This window comes from Strigops habroptila, chromosome 1, assembly GCF_004027225.2.
Source record: "Strigops habroptila isolate Jane chromosome 1, bStrHab1.2.pri, whole genome shotgun sequence".
In the NCBI taxonomy this organism is placed as follows: Eukaryota; Metazoa; Chordata; class Aves; order Psittaciformes; family Psittacidae; genus Strigops; species Strigops habroptila.
The window spans coordinates 148,364,726-148,383,134 of NC_044277.2; the positions used below are offsets into that span (position 1 = coordinate 148,364,726).

The window sequence follows — 18,409 nt, forward strand, 5'->3', positions numbered from 1 at the left end:
TTGGAAACTCATGAGGAATCCATAATTTCGAGATAACTTTATGACTGAACTTTGCTTGGAGTTAGAATTCATTTGAAGACAAATATCAAATCAAAGCTGCATGGATTTAAATAGGAAGAGTTTGGGTTTTTTTCCTTGCAGAATGATGTATCAAAGTTCCAGAATCAAGACGCAACAGAAATAAGAGAGCCCTGCACTGGGAAATGATGAAGGAGACTTCTCAATGGTAATGCCTGTGGCTTCGTAAGGTACAACCCCAACTGCATCACAAGTCAAGCACTGCCTAAGGCTTTCCAGGTCAAGAAGAAAGTTGATGTTGCCAAGGACATGAAACAAAGGGAAAGAGAGAACCCCAGAATTTAATCTTTCTCAATAGAGGTAATGAAACTGATGTCTAGATATTCTTACATTATTTTTTATTAAGTTTCAATAAGCATTAATTCATTAATTAATTTCATTCATCAGCAGAGCTGACAGCAGAACCCCACTTTCCTAAGCCCTTAGCCATGGGGCCATACTTTTCTGTTGCTCGCTATGAAGTACAGTAGTTCACACATAAAAACAGTGGTTGGAAAAATATCTTCAAATATATGAAGAAACGAATAAGGTCACTGATTGTTTCTAACATAAGCTGAGGTCTAAAGAAATAACATGAGTTTTTTAACGGTTGTATCACCATACTGGACTCTGCTGCACCAAACATAAAAAGCCATCCCCATCACCAGGACTCGTTATCAGCTTTGCTGACAGCCTCAGCTGAGGGACAGAGCACTGAGGAGGTAGGAAGCTTGTGCTGTGTATCCACCCTCAGATGTGTTCCCTCCAGCTCAGGTTTGAGGCATATTTGCAAGGCATATGTGTAGGCAGCTTGCTGCCACACTGCCTGTGCTATGTCTGCCTGATAGTAGGACAGAGAAGTCTTGGGGGATGTTGTACAATCTCGCATTATTTATGCGCATAAAACCGTGATCACAGGCTGAGGATGGAGGGTTTCCTCTGAGCCTAAATCCATAGTGTGCAACAGGAAACCTGGAGTGCCAATTCTACATGTTGGTACAAGGAACTTCAGCATTGATGTTGCAGATGCGCGTACTTTCATTTGAAAACTGTTTTTCTCTCCTAATTTCACTGCACAGAGCCCTTGAATGGTCTCTCCTGACAATAGAGCTGCCAGTGCTAAATCAATCTTGATTTACCAGCCCTGTCCTTGGCCACAGCAACGGAAGATTGGAAAACTGAAAAAGAAAAAGAAAGTCCAGAAAAAGTGTAAATCAGTGGATTATTTCAAAATATTAGGAAAAAAACCCCAACAATAAGAGCAGCAGACATAAAAGAGACTTAGGAATATATACACTCACCACTTTGTGTATTAAACATCCAGTTCTAGGGACATTTTATCAGTTCATATAAATAACATTTTTTAAAAAGTAACCAAAATTGCCTTAAGATTTTCATTAAAGGAGAAGGACAGCCCCAGAATCAGCCTCAGAATGAGTTCCCTACCCTAGCCCCTATCAGACACACAGGAGGTGAGGAAGGTACCATGAAGTGGCACAGCAATGTCAGCAACACCACAGCCCCGCAAAAATCTGGTGCATAGAAAAGACACTATAAATGCCCTTAGCCCAACTGTCATACAGATCTGTTTTACAACAGTCTTTAAGGTTGGGAAAGGCACATAAGGGATTGCCTTCTCTGCAGCCTTCACTGTACCACTTTTTAATCTCTCTAGTTACTGGAGAGGAACAGTGATTATTTGAAATAAATAATCTCTCCAGCGCTGCCACGCTCCTTGCCTGGGTGTGCAATAACATTCCTAACACTGCTACGAGATGCTCTCAACGTAAAAGGAAGAGGGAAGACAGATTTTTATGAGCTATTTATTAAATATAAATATTTCCTATCAGCAGATGAATTAAATATGTAGTGGCAGGTAAACTCCAGATGGTGCCAGCTTGATCTGAAACTTTAACAGAAATCTTCTGATAAACCCACTCCTATTAGGGAGTTGGGCACATAACTGTGGGGGTTTGGGTTCTGAAACCTAATTGTTTCCTGCATAAAACAAAAAAAAAAATCTTTGTTTTCTTGGTATCTGTTAAGCATCCCAAGGGACACATCTGCAGAACGGAGAGGTAAGGGAAAGGAGGTAGTAGCAATTGTCACCTTGCAGTCAAGATCCACCCAAACCATTAATGTGCTTTGCCAGAATATGGCAACTCTGTGTTCAAGACTCCTGTCAGAAGGACTTGAATCTCTCTGGCTCTCCTGGAAGCGAACACACACCAAGCTGCAGGCGATCCTAGGAGACAACATCTCAGGTTTTTGTGCTGGCAATGTTTCTGTTTGTATGAAATGCCTAAATATAGGAGCAAATGCCTGCCTACACCAGCATCCTATCTCTACCAAGACACAGTAGCAAAATTTTGGGCACACTGCATAAAACCTAGCAAATACAAAATTACCTCCTTCTCCAATAGACTCAAGCAGATTTCCCAAATCCCCCACATAAGCAGTTCCCAAGCCAAGGCCATGCTGTTTAACAGCAACCAAGAGACCTAACATCTCATCCTTTTTTGTCTTTAATGTCTATGTTCTTCTGTTTCTGAAGGGGTATAACTGGAACAAGCACTGCAAACACAGGTCTCCCTTTTCAAAGCGTATCTAAACCACTGAGCTATGGCGTAGCTTTCCACCTCGCTCAGTGTTATTTCCTTTGTATTTTACACAGTGAAGAAGAGGGATAATGTCAACAACTGACATAAATCAATCCCAGTATATCCTATCTCCTGCCGACTAGGATCTCTTCCAGGAGACGAGTGATACACGCTCAAATCATCCTGGTGACATAAACGAGATAAAACTGGCCTCCCACACCCTGGGTGAATGCCAAGCTTTTCAGAAAGAAGTTCCACTCTCCTCTGACCACATATTGTAAACCTATACTTTCAATTCCTTAGCTTTCAGAAGTATTGAAACAAAACCAGCCTTTGAAAGTGCTGAAACTGTTTCAATGTGCTGTAGTATCTCTTTTGACCAAAACTACCCCGTGGCAAAACTTTAGACTTCCGTAGGACTGTGTATTTCAATGAATGATTAATTGAAAAAAAAAAAACAAACCCCAAAGAATCACAAAACCAACCACAAAACAGCAAACAAACAAAAAAACCCACCCTCAAACACAAGCATTAGTTCCTGCAGTATTTCAGTGTACATGAACACAGCACTAAAAAAAGACAAGTTAAACAGATTCAATCAGCCATGAAAAGAGGTGGGACGAGGTGAAGACTTTCATTAGCTCATATTCTACCCAAATAAATATTGCCATCATTAACAGTTTGAGGTTAATGAGATCAACAGAAAGTCATTAAGTATACAATCCCAATACTAGTATAGCTCTGTGGCAAATGTCCGGATTCATAAATCAAAAGACTAGGACAAAGATACCTATAGGACAAGAGTCTGGATGTACCTATTGATCTCAGATTCAATACTAACTGGATGCACTGAACAAATACTAGGGTGGCAATTTGGTAATTCCACAAGCACAGGAGTCCCAATAAAAAAAATCTGTCTCCAGAGCACTCACATGTCTGGATGGATTCATCCCATCTACAAGATGTCTAGCATGGGACTTCCAAAAATGCCCCTGTTTAGAAGTCCACAAAAAGGGAGGGCTTGATACAAAGCATGTGCTTACCTAAGCCAAAGAAAGTGTTTCCTGCAGAGTCAGAGCAGTTTCCTTATCCTGCAGTGGAGTGGGAAACCAGGAGTCAGAAATATTAAGCTTGTAATTCTACCACAAACATTGTACATGACACTCACTACTTTCTGCCGACTTACCCATCTGTACAATGGCTATGCATCTGGCCTGGAAGTGATTGGAACATGCTACAGCATATTTTTCTTACCTACTATGAAATCTTTCTGAGAGAGGTGCCAGAAAAGCACATTTTTTGTCATCACAATGAATTGTAAAATTCTGTTTCCTCATAAAAATCTAAGTACTAACTGTCAGAGACTTCTGAAGCATAACAGCCTGATTTGTTCTTTATTTGATTACTTGTGTTTGAATAAAGCATGAAGAAATACCACAAACGTATAAATAGGTTTAATGTAATTTGGAAGATGGATATTTGGAGAAGCTGTTACCATGAATACAGCATATATCAAAGTCTAGGACGTCATTAAGGAGTTGCTCCTCCAGAACAACGTACAGCACTAAAGAAAGGAACTGGAGAGGTGGGGTATTTAATACCTGGCTCTTCTACTTTTTTGCAGTACAAGAGCCAGGTATTAAAGTCAGGTACATGATTTAGTTTTGCCACGTTCAGTGTGTGTTGTAGGACAGGCTCCTGGGCATGAGCACCATCTCTGGCCCTGCAGGTCCAGGTAGACCTTGCAGACAGAAGCTGTACATGGCACAGCAGCAGGACACCAGCCCCACGGGCACTTCTGTGCCAAGCTGACACACGTACAGCTCCTAAGCACTTGCCATCAGCTGGCTGCAGAAGCACCTACCAGGCTGAGGGAAGGCCAAGTCCAGACAAAACTGGCAGGTCTGTGTAGACAGCGAGATCAAACACCTTGGAATGGCTTCACAGTCAAGTCTCAGACCTTCCTCAAGACCCACATGCTTACAATCCTTACAAGTGAGGCAGTCACCTTTGAGGAGATGTCCAGGGAGTCATTTGCAGTGTTAGAGTAACACTTACAAATGCTGACAATGAAATTACAAGTGCCATCCCTACCTCTGTGAATAATGCCACTGAGTTTCCCTAGGCAGTATCAGGGAACCCAGTACCAATTGTCCATTACTTTCCTTCACATCATGTTTAAATGTTCTTGCTTGAAGGAAAGACTTTCTACAAAGGGTTCCTGTTCCCAAGCCTCTCTAAGGCTTTTTTAAAAGCTTGCTGCAGGAACATTTCAAAAGGAAACTTCTTAAAAGTTATTAATTCGGCTCCATCAGGCACTTCCAGACAGTGGGATATTTGCAGACGCCGCTCATTTTTTTTTTCCCCCTCCATCAGACTTGCTTTTGGAAATCTATTTAACAGAATATATTTAACTGAGCTTGAACCTTCATAAGAAATTTAATATCTTTACAGTCTATTTTTCTGGAAGGGAGCAGTTCATCAATTAGGATCTGAGTTAAAACTCCAAAACACGTGACCCATCATCCTCCTCCCCAGCAACAAGATGTAACGGGTACATTCCAGCTGAATCCCAGGGTTTCTGGGGGCAAGGATGCATCTGGGGGTACCAGAACATAGAAGAATATATACTCCCACTGAAGTTAATCAGATTATATGTGCTGCATGTGGCACTGACAATGTAGACAAAAGTAAAGCAAAATTTTGTACAGTGTTTCTGCTCCAGAGCTGAAAATTGCCCTCATAACTGTTTAAACTGTATTTATATACCTTGAGCCCTCTTATCTATCTGAAACTAAGGAATAATATTTTCCTTTGATCCTAGGCAGGAGTTTGCACACATACCTCTCATTAATATTGATGTAAATGAGATATCATCTCAGTTTCACTGGTTTTAACAAGTTATTATAGTACATGAATTTGGTCTTCCTCCTCTTTTCACTACTTCACACTTGCTTACCAGTCCTGTTAGGATTATTCTCAATGTATCTGCACAGTTGCAAATTAAACAGTTTTCATGTTACAGAAGCTCCCACAACAGCTCTCATGCATCCTTACATGCTCTTGCACAAAAACTCCCAACTTAACTCACATCTTCTTCCAGATGGGTAGTTCGAGACTGAAAAATTAAGTCCATTAAGCACCTGAGAATTTACATGGTATCATAATAATTTCATATTACCCATGGCCTGTGACTGCTCATGTTCTCTACAGTTCAGAGAGCTGCACACGCATCCTCCTCTGCCTACTTCCCATCTACATTATGCAATAACCGTATGTTCATTAAAAACATTCCCCTAACACTCCTTTGCCCTGACAGCAACAGCAGCGTATTCCAGGGTGGATACCCTAGTAAAAAGAGGAGGTATAAACACAGAGGTGAAAGGGTCTGTACACAGAGCAGCCCATTGTAACAAGGGGTCAGCCATGCTCCAAAGGGAATTCTAGGAAGCAGCAGGAAGCCAAGCCCTCAAATCTCTAGCCTAACATACAAAAAGGAGAAAAAGCATGCAAGGAAACAGATATTCACGCAAAAGGGAAAAGATGGAAATCTGTATTCCTTTCCAGTAAATTGGATTTTAATTATATTTTGTTAATCTGTATCCAACACCTAATTTCAACACATGAGAAATGGATTTACAGGGCACTTGTAAGCGCAGATGGCACAGCCTTTCCCTCTGCAAATAGGGGAAAGCAAAGAAGTGATGGGAGAAGCGAAGTCCGTGGGGAAGTGGATGTGCCAGGGCTGGATCATGATGGGACTGAAGAAAGCCTAGAAAAAAAAGAGAAGAGGAAAGCACAAAAGAAGTTAAAGCCTTTTTAAAAGAAAATTGCACCCATTCTTAAAAGAGAATGGGCACCCAGCAGCCAAGGAATCAGAAACTACTGCAAATCATGAACTCAATAATGCACAAGAGACGAAAGTCATCCTAAGCCAAGAAGGGTGGGATGATGGTTCAGAGCAAGGCCAGGAAAAGGAAGAAACCAGGTCAGAGCTGTAGGTAGAAAGAGGATTATGTGGCCGCTTGAAGATAAGGTTAAACAGCTTGAGCTTCAGGCAGCAAGAGCTGAGGAGCCAATAAAGCAATTCAAAGTAGAGAAGATGATGTGGCTGGCGCAACGAGAGAAGGTGGCAACTATATCTGCTGGACAGTGTATGGGAGGGAAAGTTAAAAACCCACAAAAGCAAGAATAGGGAAAGCCAGAGGGAAAAAAAGAAAGGAAAAAAGAAAACCTGGAGCAGCTGCCCAGACTCCAGCAGCCGAGCTGAGAGCTCCGGGAACATTTTCAGAGCCAGGATTGATGTTCCCAGATGAATCACCAGTGCGCAGAGAGCTCCTTCACTCGCTCCCTCTCCCTTCCCGCCCTCTCCTGAGCTATCCTTAGCTCATCCCAGCACAACCTTCTTAGGGCTAAGAGACTGCAAGGAACAGCACCTCTCTCCTCCCAGTTTCTCTCTGAAGCCTTCAATTAGCACTACAGGAGCTCTCGCTGGCTTTGGCTGCATCTGATATTTTGTGAGTCACCTTCCCCCTCTGCAAGTGAGGGATAAGCCCACGAGCAGAGGCACGAGTAGGAGCCAGGCTGAAGCAAATGTGATCTTCTCAGTTGTCTCACAGCAGCCTAGGAGGCTCCTTGCTCCTCACCAGGATCCTGGAAATCATCCAGCACCCCCCAGACACCTCATGGGGGGTACTGGCAACTTCAGCATGAACAAAAGATATTTTGGGAAGCAAGAGAAAGCAAAAGCAGCCGAAATTCATGGAGAAGCAAACACGTTCCCTCCTCCCTCATCTGCTCTGCCTACACATCGCACACTGCCATAAGGATACCACCAACAGCTAGCACAGGTTCATCAAGAGCCAAGACAACTTACAGTCAGAGTAGTTCTATACCTTCACCATACCTGCATAGCAGGTCACAGCACACCATGGGGCAAGGGGAACAGGAGCCCATGTGCCTTGCCAGGGCGGCACAGGGGCAATGGAGCTGGGCAGTCTCAGTGCTAACACTCACACAGCAGGCACGAAGTATTTCAGCCCACGCAACAGCCCGGCACCCGCAGCTTCCAGCACTTAATCACTGTGGATGGCTATCACAGAAATAAACGCATCTTCACAAGCTATTCTTAGCACTCACCGGAGAGGCGATTACCAAATTACCCAGTTGCATAATCTCTTTTATATAATCACTACGATGTTCTTCTCCTTATGCAACACGCAGGGCAACTGCGGCCGGCTGAAGCAGCTCCTTCCCCAAGGAGAGCTGTGCCAGCAGCACCATGGGCGGATGCGCTGGCTACTGGAGGTGCAAAGATGAGTGCCAACAGCAAGAGCCAACTCAAGGCAACTGAGCTTTTCAGAAGCAGCGATGTACAAACATGTGCCTTCAGCCCAGGGAAGACAGGAGCATCCTCGCCCGTGCTGCTCCAGAATATGCACAGAGCAGAGATCACCTGCACCTCAAGCTGGTTGAGATACCAAAGTCAAAGATGCTCAGTGCCCTCCAGGCAGCCTTGACCTAGCACTCGCAAGTGGGATGTCTCCATTGACTTTTAATGGCCTTCGGAAGGGGCCCAGGATTAGGGCTTTAATAAAAATAGGAGGTCAAGATTACTAGAGAATTAAAACAAGCTTAATCCAAATGCTCCTGGCTTTGTGCCACAGCCATGCCCATGGTTTCCATGCACAGGGAAAGCCAGGTGAAGCTGCAACCAGAACAGGTTCCCACAGGGCACCTTGTGATGGGTGTGACAGGGGGAGCTGAAAGTGTGGGTCAGCACAGCCATCCTGGGAAGTTTCACCCACCAGAAGGTTTGGGGCATGCCCTAATACATCTACTACAGCATTTTCAGGATCTCATCCGATGCCTTCTTGGAGCACTGCAGACATCTACACAGAGGATTGCCACATACAGGGCGTAGCAAGACCCAATTTACTAATGTTCACCATGGGCTTTAAGAAGTCAGCATCAAAAGCATTATCCACAGTAAGTGAGAAGCACAATTTAAGTCCTGGATTTCAGAAAGTACAAAGCTCCAAGATCCACAGATCACCTGCAGATCCTGGGACACTTTTCCATTACCACGCTGCAAGTTTGGCACGAAGCTCAGCTAGCTGCACACTGCTGGCATTATGGGAAAACCCCAAACTGTGAAGCCCCTCTATAAGGCATTAACATCACTAAAAACCAAGGACCTGGTGCTGTAAATACCAAAGGAACAGAAGACAGAACAAACTAACAACTTCAATCTCAATTCACCTCTTCCGATTGACACTCAAATCCAAAGGCATCTGCTTAGCTTTTTCTCAAGGTTGTACAACTAGTAGTATTTGGCCATTATTTGGCACTTACTGCCTCCTGTGCTCCCTAGTTTCCCTTGAAATACAAGTCATCCCAAGCAATACGCAGGCAAAATCCCAGCCTTAGCGTGGCACAATACTCTTTATGCAGGGACACATGTGCACATGTGCACAGACACTGCTATCATTTCAGCTACAGAAAAAAAACAATGAAGCAGCTTAATATTATCTTACACTATCTCAATCTATGGGATGACCCAGTTCTGCAGAGGTTTAACCCAACCCTGTACTCTATTATTACTTCTGTATGACAGCCAGGAGATGAGAGTTACCTTAGTGGAAAAGCCAATCACAGCAGAATCAGGGTATCTCATGCAAAAACCCACTGCACACGATGGTGCCTGTCATGACAGCTCTGCTTATAGCTCAGGACCAGCAGGCATTCTCAGCACTGCTCAAACCATTGAAAAATCATGATTCTCGTTAGGGATATTTGTTTGGGATAGACAAGACAGCACTCAGAATAGGAGCAGCTCATGCAAGCCTTGAAAAGAAAATCAAACCATCTAAGAGTAGATTTAAAACTTCTGACACACCACTTCTCCTCCCCCTTTTTTTAGGCTAAACAACTAGCTGACCATTTGAAAGCAGCATATTCAAAGAGGAAGATTTCTTCCTCTATTTTAGACTGAAATCCTGCCAGGTTAAACAGCATTTGAACAAATGAAGGTGGACTTTTACACCCATTACCCTTCCTGTACCAGGTTGAGCCCACAGCTCCAAATGTGGCAGGGAATTAGGGTCCTAAGCTGGGAACTCACACTGTAAGAGAGTCAGCAGTGAGTTCCTGGATATCACACAAATATTGAGATAATTATCTGTAGTGATGAGCAATAGATTTTTCCCCCTGAGGAGCAGAAATGAAAGAAAAACACTTGCTTGACTCATCTTTGTCCAGTTCTTGCACGAAGAGCTGAAGCACGCTTACAGTCACCCGCCACAGCAAGAACCGCCTGCACTGACTTTCTGCATTGACAGAGATATTGTGGGGAAGCAGAAAGTAACTCACTGTGTTAACAGGTTTTCTATCCACTTCAAGGGATAGATTTAATAAAATTGGGAGAAAGAAAACACTGAGTTACACATGGGCAATTCTCCAGGTAAAGACCCTTACGCTGTCTGAACCATACCGCCATGCCTAAATAGAAGTTGCTGTGCAGTACAAGCACTTTAATATTAATCTGCTGTGTCAACACTAAGAGGACCGTACTAAAACCAGCACGGTATAAACAACTATGCTTCTCCGCTTAGGAAGGAGCATCTTCTGTGCAAAAAGGGAGAAATACAGACTCAGGCCAGGACACACATCAGTCTACCTACATCCATCAGGCACGCAGAAAGACACAACTGTGCCAGCAAAAAAAACCCCCAAGTTTGCAGCAACTTAAAACAAGTCTGGTTTTGGTACTACAGACATTGGGAGTTTTATCAGGGGGTTTTTTGCTAGTATACATTCCCTGATGGAGCTCCTAACTTCTTGAAGACTAAGCCTTCCAGATGACAGGCACACTACCAGCTCTAAATGCCATTGTAGCACAACCCTGTCACTGTAACTACACTGCTGGCAAAACTGAGCTAAGCAGAGTAGGTCTGTCGGTCTACAAAAGCATCAGCATCCCTTGGGTGGCAGTGTCATTGAGCCTCAAGAAGATGAACATGTGTAATATACTCCTCTTACATCAAGCGTAAGGGTCTTGGAACTTGTGATGCCCTTGGTCCTCGGTCTGCCATCAGTGAGACCCCTGCCACATGCTCACGTCCCCGTCATATTCATTTCAATTCAGGGTTCTCCAGTTCTTCTTATGAGGGAGGATCCAAACAGACTCGAACGCATGTAACTAGAAAGGCATAAAAATACATCAAATGTACTTGCCTTAGTGTATTGGAAAGACAGATATGTACATGTGCGGGTTGCACACTTGGGGTCCATGATCCTCACCCCTAATTCCACCAGCGCAAGACCTGAGGAAGGAAGGATCCATCCTCAAAACTACTGCCAGCTATTTAATTGCATGATGCCCATCAATGTCAGAGGTGGGAGACCAAGCCAACTGGCACACCATCATTCCTACTCCAGCTGGAAAGGACAAGCTGCTTACAGAGTGCTTGAGTGCGGACAGGGCTGGAGTCAGGGCACAATCCCACCACCCTGCTTCAATGCCCTCCAAAACCGGCCACTTTCCACTACTGTCATTGAACTTTAAACCTAAGGCCCAGATCACTTCATGAACAAGACGCAGTGTAGGGTGCGCTGCATGACTGCTGTGTCGCAGTTACCCGTCACCTGGACCCAAGGACAATGGTCCCTCCCACACTGCAGCTGATGGTGGACATTCCCCAGAGGTACAGCCTCCAGCCACAACCCCCTCCCACCCCACAGAAGGGAAAGGCTGGGGATGTCATTAGCACCAGGTTCAGCACTTCTGCTCTGATGGACACTTGGCAAGCAATGTGGGAAAAAGATAAGATACAGTCTGGAAAAGTTAGTCTTATCTAATGGCGTCTTTCAGGGAAAAACAAAATCCAAACTCCGCTTATTTTCCCTTCTAGCAGTGCATGGAAAAGGTCTGCATAACTGCCTTCTGCTTCAGTACAAATGCAGTATTGTCTAGGGACATGGTTTAGCGGTGGACTTGGCAGTGTTAGGTTTACAGTTGGATTCAATGATCTTAAAGGTCTTTTCCAACCTAAATGATGCTATGATTCCCATCAGGTGACACCTAATGTATTGAAAGAAGCAGCGTGCTAACAAAACATGCAGCCCTGCTCCAAGCCATACACTCCCCCTCCTCCCTTGCAGCAAGTTTCATGACACTACCACTGCACAAACCTCTGCTGAATCAATGGAAAACTATTCCCTTTCAGTTTTTCCCTATCCTCTTTCTGATGCCTTAGTCATCCATAGCATCAGCGGGTTGAGCCAATCCTTCTGTGGCCACATGGTTGCTAGACCTGCGGGAGTTGGCAGAACAAGGGGTTAGGGACCACCTTTGCCACCTCTGCACTGGATGACACACAGACTGCTAATTCCTTTCCTTCTAAAAAATCTACCAGACTGAAAGCTGAGTCATTGAGAAAGAGGAAGAGATTTTTAGTTGAGTTATTTAAAACATGGTTTTATTTAACACCTATCTAGCGCAAAGCTGAAGACACACTTGAGAAGAAAGACATTTTTAACTCAGCAGTGAAAACTTTTCCACTTAATATGTGAGAAATCTGTCAAGATACATTGTTCTCAAAAAGAAAAGAAGAGAAAAAAAGAAGAAAGCGTTCAAAAAAATCAGACTCCCCTCTCATGACCCCTGAAATACCATGCCTGGTATTTCATCTCATGTATTACCTTACTGATGTCAGGAAAGTGATAATATCCACTATTTAAGACCTTATCTTTCTCTTGTCTTGGAAGTGCTATTTAATGCTCAAGTTTCCAGGCTGTGTTCCCAGCGTTCAGACAGACCTAAGATTCTTTGCCCAAAAGGCACTACTGTGCCTGTCGTTTTAGAAAGGCTTTGTTTCTTGCTAGTCGGAACAGAGTTTGTACTTGCCATAATAAACCCTAACAGGATTTCAACAAAGCTTTCAGCAGAACTACAAAACCTGTGGAAACAGCTGCATTGCTGGGGATACACAGCAATGCAGCACCTTCAAAAATGAGACTCAAAAATTCAAAAGCTGCTAGCTTTCTGCTTTGTTGGGGTTTTTATTTAATACATGGATTTTACTTTATATCACAACAAATTTGAAGTACATTGGTAGCCACCTTCATTTTAAATTTTGCAGCATAAGCGTTCATCTGTTCCTGCCTGTAAACTCAGCCTACACAGATGAGCAGAGCAAACCTCTATATGTAGGCACACTCATTCCAGTTTTCCTAAGCCTCTTCCTAGTGGAGTAAACCAAAACAAATTTGCATTAAACCACAGAGATTTTTCCATTGAGCCTTTTTTCAGTGATTTAACTAAATCCATTTTCAAAGAGCAGCTGAAGTCTAAAGGCTTGCTTTGGTCCAGTTTAATATCTGTTTCCAAATACCTGCATTAGCTGAGTGCAAAGTACCAAAATTAAAGAGAGTCGATCACTTCCGTTTTACAGAGAAAGGATAACAGAAGGTGCTAAACATTTTTGACTACTGTAAAAAAATATATAAAGTTTTATAAATGCTTCTTCTCATTAAAAAAAAAAAAAAAAAATAACCCAAGCCCCAAAAACTCCAACACATAGCTATTTGCATCTCCCCTCAGAGGATGCAAATGGCACTTGGCCACTGTTCCCTTCCTGCAGTGAACATGAATCCATCTCCTCCTCAAAAGGAGGAAAGTGAGAAAAGTGTGCAAGCTCCATCCTCCTGCCTGGAAATCACAACCCATCTCACTGCTGTCAAGACTCAGGGAAGATCTGCCAGCACCAGTTGGATCCCCAAACTATAAATCCTAAGAAAGCTCTTTCCTGCCTTCACTCAGCAATGCAATAGCTGCTTTCCAACTGGCTGCAAAAGGGTAAGACAACAGCAACAAAACACCCCAAATTGTTTAAGCTGCTAAGCGTCTACATAACTAAAACTAACAAGTAGGAGAGTGTTAGTTGACACATCTACACTAACACCTCCCTCGCAGAATTTCTGGGATAGACTTTTACCCATCAGTTTGGACAGGATTATTCCTCCCACCACCCACTGACACAACACCCACAAGAGTTAAAACAGCAATGGGACGGTATCCATGAGCTTCTACAGACAGGGACTTCATAGAGACAACAACCCTGGTGTGCATGAACATTCCTACTTTCATGGGTAAATACATTCCTACACATTCCTTCAGGAAGGACAGAGATTTAAGGTTTCTCTTATTTGCTAAAATCTGTCCTGTTGAAGTGCACTCACAAAAATAATACTAAAAAGCCAACTGAAAAGCTCTAGCCAACTTTGCTTTTATTTAAGCAAATCTTGTATGACAGACTGTCGGGAGTGTTTGAATTTTATTCCAGGATAACACACTTTGCTGTTCATATGACATGTCCGTTCTTCCATTCTTTTAAGAAAAAATAGGCACTTGGCTCCTTTGTAGTTATTTTTTCAGATGAAAGATGTAAGAGGAGGACTATACTGTTCATTTTTTCCCAAGCATTCAATTACCAGTATTTCTATCAGCATCTATGTTATAATTCTTAGCAATGAGAAACTGAATGTGTAGAAATATCAATGCTAGTATTTCCAAAAGTGATGATCTGAATTTTGTGTAGCTATGTGGAAACCTTCGTGGTGAGATTCTCACCCACATCTCACACCGCCTACAGCGATTACCACAGGCCTCAGCTTATCTTAATAGAGAGTACTAAAAAGGTTGACTCAAATATTCAGGCAGTTGCATTAACTCCTAGGTTCTTCTAGACACACCATATGGGCCAAACAGAAGCTTACGCACCTAAAAACTATTTGACGGTTCTGCAAGTTAAGGCTACCCAGCAAGCTACTCAGCAGCAGTGACAATAAAACACCTTCTTTATTACCACTGCAGCACAAGCAGGGTCCTCTACTAGGCTTAAACAGCTCCGTAGAGCCTCCCCATCCTCCATTGAGCCTTCCTCACCCAGCTCACCTCCACCCAGCACTTCCACAGCTTGCTGGGAAGAAAGCAAGCACTCAGTCTGAGAAATAAGCCACAAAGACGTACTCCAGTGCCCTCATTCAAGCTGAAAATAAACTCACTTCATCATCAAGGGGGCAGGCTGCTTGTTTAGTTTTACTTTTGCTCCCACGCCAAAGAAATCGCTATTCATTAAAGTCACATTTAAGCTGAGACGGCCAAAGCTCCCAAGATGTCTGATGAAATAAAAGCAGAAAAGTCTTGATACACATACCCCAAACAGACATCACTTTAAGGACCTTCTCAAAGCCTTCCATAAAATTGAGAGCCATCTATTCACACAAAACTGAGACAGAACACAGTCCTGTGGGTGAAATCATAAGCCATGCTAATGAGGAAGACCACTGGCTATCTGAATGCTGAAATCACATACCCCAGTAGCACAGGTCTACCAGACATCCAGGTTCCTGGTGAAAAAGGGCATTTCAGGCAACTGCGGTTAATAATACACTGCTACCTCTAAGAAGCCAAATTAATTTGGAACAGACAGATGGATGAAGATTCGACAGCATTCATTTCTCCCTGCGAGAACTAAAAATTACCTGTCAAGTTATCCACCGTAGAAGTTCCCCATTTTAGCTCACGTTAAACTGCAAAACTGTGACTAAGTTGTGAGCAAAACTCATTGCATCTTTGGCTTTTAACAAGTTCTTCTCAGAGCAGAATTTCCTGGGTTCTGGGGTTGGAGATTTTTCTTCCAACATAGGAAGTCTTTGTGGCTATGGCGGAAAACCCTCATCAAACAAGAAAACTCAGAATTAATATCCCTTTCCTACCACCACAGTGCTCTGGGCATTTCTGTAATTAGTGTATCTCAAGATCTTCTGCAGAAAGGACTAGCACACGAGCACTGAGAGACAGCAACTTCTTACATGTAAATCCTGCTTTGATAGCAATGCCACAAAACACATGAACGTCCTGCAACAAGTATTTTGGCTAATGTAACCAAAGCGAATATTAAGCATCAGTAAACTACTGCAAATTGCTCTGAAGGATTAAATGGCTTTCCCTCTCGTGCCCCCCATTATCTGGATAATAATGCCAAAAGCCTCTTGCAGAATGCTGAATGAAAAATATATTCCTCAGGTCACGCTCTGTTAAATATTAACTAAGATCACGTTGAAGCTGCAAACAGATTTAAAATAATTGTCACAATGCTATTTCAGATAATAGCCAGTATGGAAGTTAGTGCAGAAAACAGCAAAAGTTTCAAATACCAAAAACCTAAACAACCAGATGTCTTCGATTCAGTTATTTAAACCCCAGCATTCTGTTTCCTTTAGAGTACAAGTTAAAGCAATTTGTAATACTTATTTACATAGCATCTCATTTAAAAAGGTATCCTAAGCACTCTCAAAAAAGGAAAAAAAAAAAAAAAAAATCCACAAAACCAGATGTCAAAACAAACATCCTAGATTAAATGGAAGAAAAAACCCACCCTCACAATTAAAACCAGTACAAAAGCTTAAATAACAGCAACATTGACTACATCCAAAGAGGATTTATGCAAATCACTCTTTTCCAGGCAGGCAGGATCTTTTTCAACAGAATATACGTTAAGAGAGCAGAGACATCTAATCAAACAGATCCTGGAGGGGTGAAACCTTTCACACTCTCGGATGAACAAATCCCCTCTGGGAAACGCCGGTGCCTGTTTCATTTAATCAACATTTTGCCATTTGTGCTTTCTGAAGAGCAGAGTCAAGGAGCAATCGCTAGCCAGGCTCTGAGCCAGGTTTACAGCCAGGGTAATGAGACAGAGCCCGATTAACTTGAAAAGAGTTACATTTATTTACATTAAATGGTGATTTTGATCTGAGTGTTTTAATGGGATGATGCTGGATGACTTAGTGGGCAACATACCAGAAATCGTTCATCTATGTAGGTGGCATGAACATGTAGTAAACACCATTTTCATGAATTATACCCATTACCAAAAACCATAATTACATAGCCAGCGCTCCTGTTTCCACGTATGGGTTCGGTGGTATGTTGTTCTTTTAAGAAATTCATCCATTTTCTGTCTAAACTGCTCCAACACAGGTCTCCACCCTTCCGACACCTTCAGCTAGACTGCCTATGGGCTATATAGATGTAAGGGTGTACCTAAGAACACAAGCCTGGGGTGCTTCCGAAGTCACCCCAGCATGTTGCTGATGCACATGTCCTGGCAATGACTCGACGGCAACCCTGGCAGTGTGCCCATGGTGGACCTGTCCCAGGGTGGCCACCGATACCCCCAGCCTGCCCCCAGTCCCAAGGGCAACCCAAAGACCGAGAGACAGCGCTCCACCAGAACGCTTCTGTGGATCTATCTGCCTGCTAAAAAAGGAGCTGCTTTCCCAGCCCCGTGACAGAACTGCGTGGCGCAAATCCCCCTCCAATTAACGTAAGCTGCTATTTTTTTTTTTATTCCTTTTTTTGTTTGTGCTTGTTTGTTGTAACTACCAAAGCTGCACAACCGAGGCTTTCTGAGAAGTTCAACCACGCTGCCACTGCTCCTCCTAAGCCGACGCCGCCACAGCTCTACCTCGCAACGTGCATTTTGTCCACGAAATAATACTTCAAATAAAAATACAAGACGCACCCTCCATTCAATCCTTGATGCAAGCAGCGTGCTCCGGGTCCCTTGGAGGGCCAGCCTGCCCGTTAGGAATGTTAGGATGTTAAGAGCCATCCCGTACCCCTGCCTACAGGTCCCGCCTTACTCCGCTCCGGCACACCACAGATAATCTTCTGCTCCGGCAATAGAACATTTAACAGAAAGCAAAGCCAGGTCGCTGCCAAGAGCCGTAACCACCGCACCCGGGCAGGGAAACCTCCCCCGGCAGCAGAGCCGGGTTCTGCCCGGCCCGGCCGCTCCCGGAGCTCAAGCCCGTTCCAGCAAGGACGTTCACCTCGTGTTCACCTCATATTCACCTCAGAACACTATACCACCACCCCCCCCACACCGGGGCTGGGTACGGGCTGCCAGCTTCCAGCTCCCCCCCGGCCCACCTCACCTCCCACAGCAGCGAGAGCAGCAGCGCGACCCCGGGCTGGAAGCGGTTCATCTCTCCTCCTCCAGCTGCTCCTCCCGCGGCGGCGGCGGGCTCACCCCGGCCGGCTCAGGGCGCTGTCAGCGGCGCCATCCCGGGCGGACGTCGAGGGAGCTCCGGGGACAGCTGAGGGGCCGCGAGCAGGGCGGGCTGACACACAGCCCGGGGGAAAGGGCGGCGAGAAGCCCACGCAGGGGGGCAGAAAGATGAGGCGGGGCGGGGACGGAGGCGGGGAAGCCTCGCAGCAGGGCGAGGGCGGGCTGACCCGCCGATCCCCTCAGCCGGAGCCCGGCGGGCAGCGCCGCGGCGAGGCGAGGCGAAGGGCAGCGTAGTGCTGGGGCGGGCGGCACAAAGACGCCGAGGGCGGGGAGAGGAGTCGGCCCGCCCCGGCACCGCCTTGCGCCGGGGACCAGGAGAGAGCGGTCCAAGGGACCCCTGCCCGGCGCTGAGGGGAGGGTAACGGTCCCCGCTATGGCGGGAGAGCGGATCCCGTCCTGGCCCCGCAGACCGGCAGCCTGCCCCGGGAGGGGTCGTGCAGGGTCCCCCGGGGAGGGCAACAGCCGGTCGGGGTGCCCTCCGTGCTGGCCTCGAGGAGGAGGAGCGGGCCCAGATGGAGGTGGAGGGAGATGGTTGTCCCCTTCTGCTCCACTCGTGAGACCCGCCTGAGCGCTGCGTCCAGCTCAAGGTCCCCAGCACAAGACAGACACAGA

At 44.8% G+C, this 18,409-nt stretch overlaps 1 protein-coding gene across 1 annotated transcript in view; it reads right to left on the bottom strand.

Moving 5' to 3' along the window:
- The window catches only part of VOPP1 (VOPP1 WW domain binding protein), a 62,226-nt gene extending 44,152 nt beyond the window's left edge, over positions 1–18,074 (bottom strand). The window contains exon 1 of the mRNA XM_030504481.1: positions 17,664–18,074. Within this exon, the coding sequence (XP_030360341.1) occupies positions 17,664–17,714 (51 nt within the window). The 5' untranslated portion in view covers positions 17,715–18,074. The remainder of the gene's footprint in view (positions 1–17,663) is intronic.
- Positions 18,075–18,409: the final 335 nt, after the last annotated feature.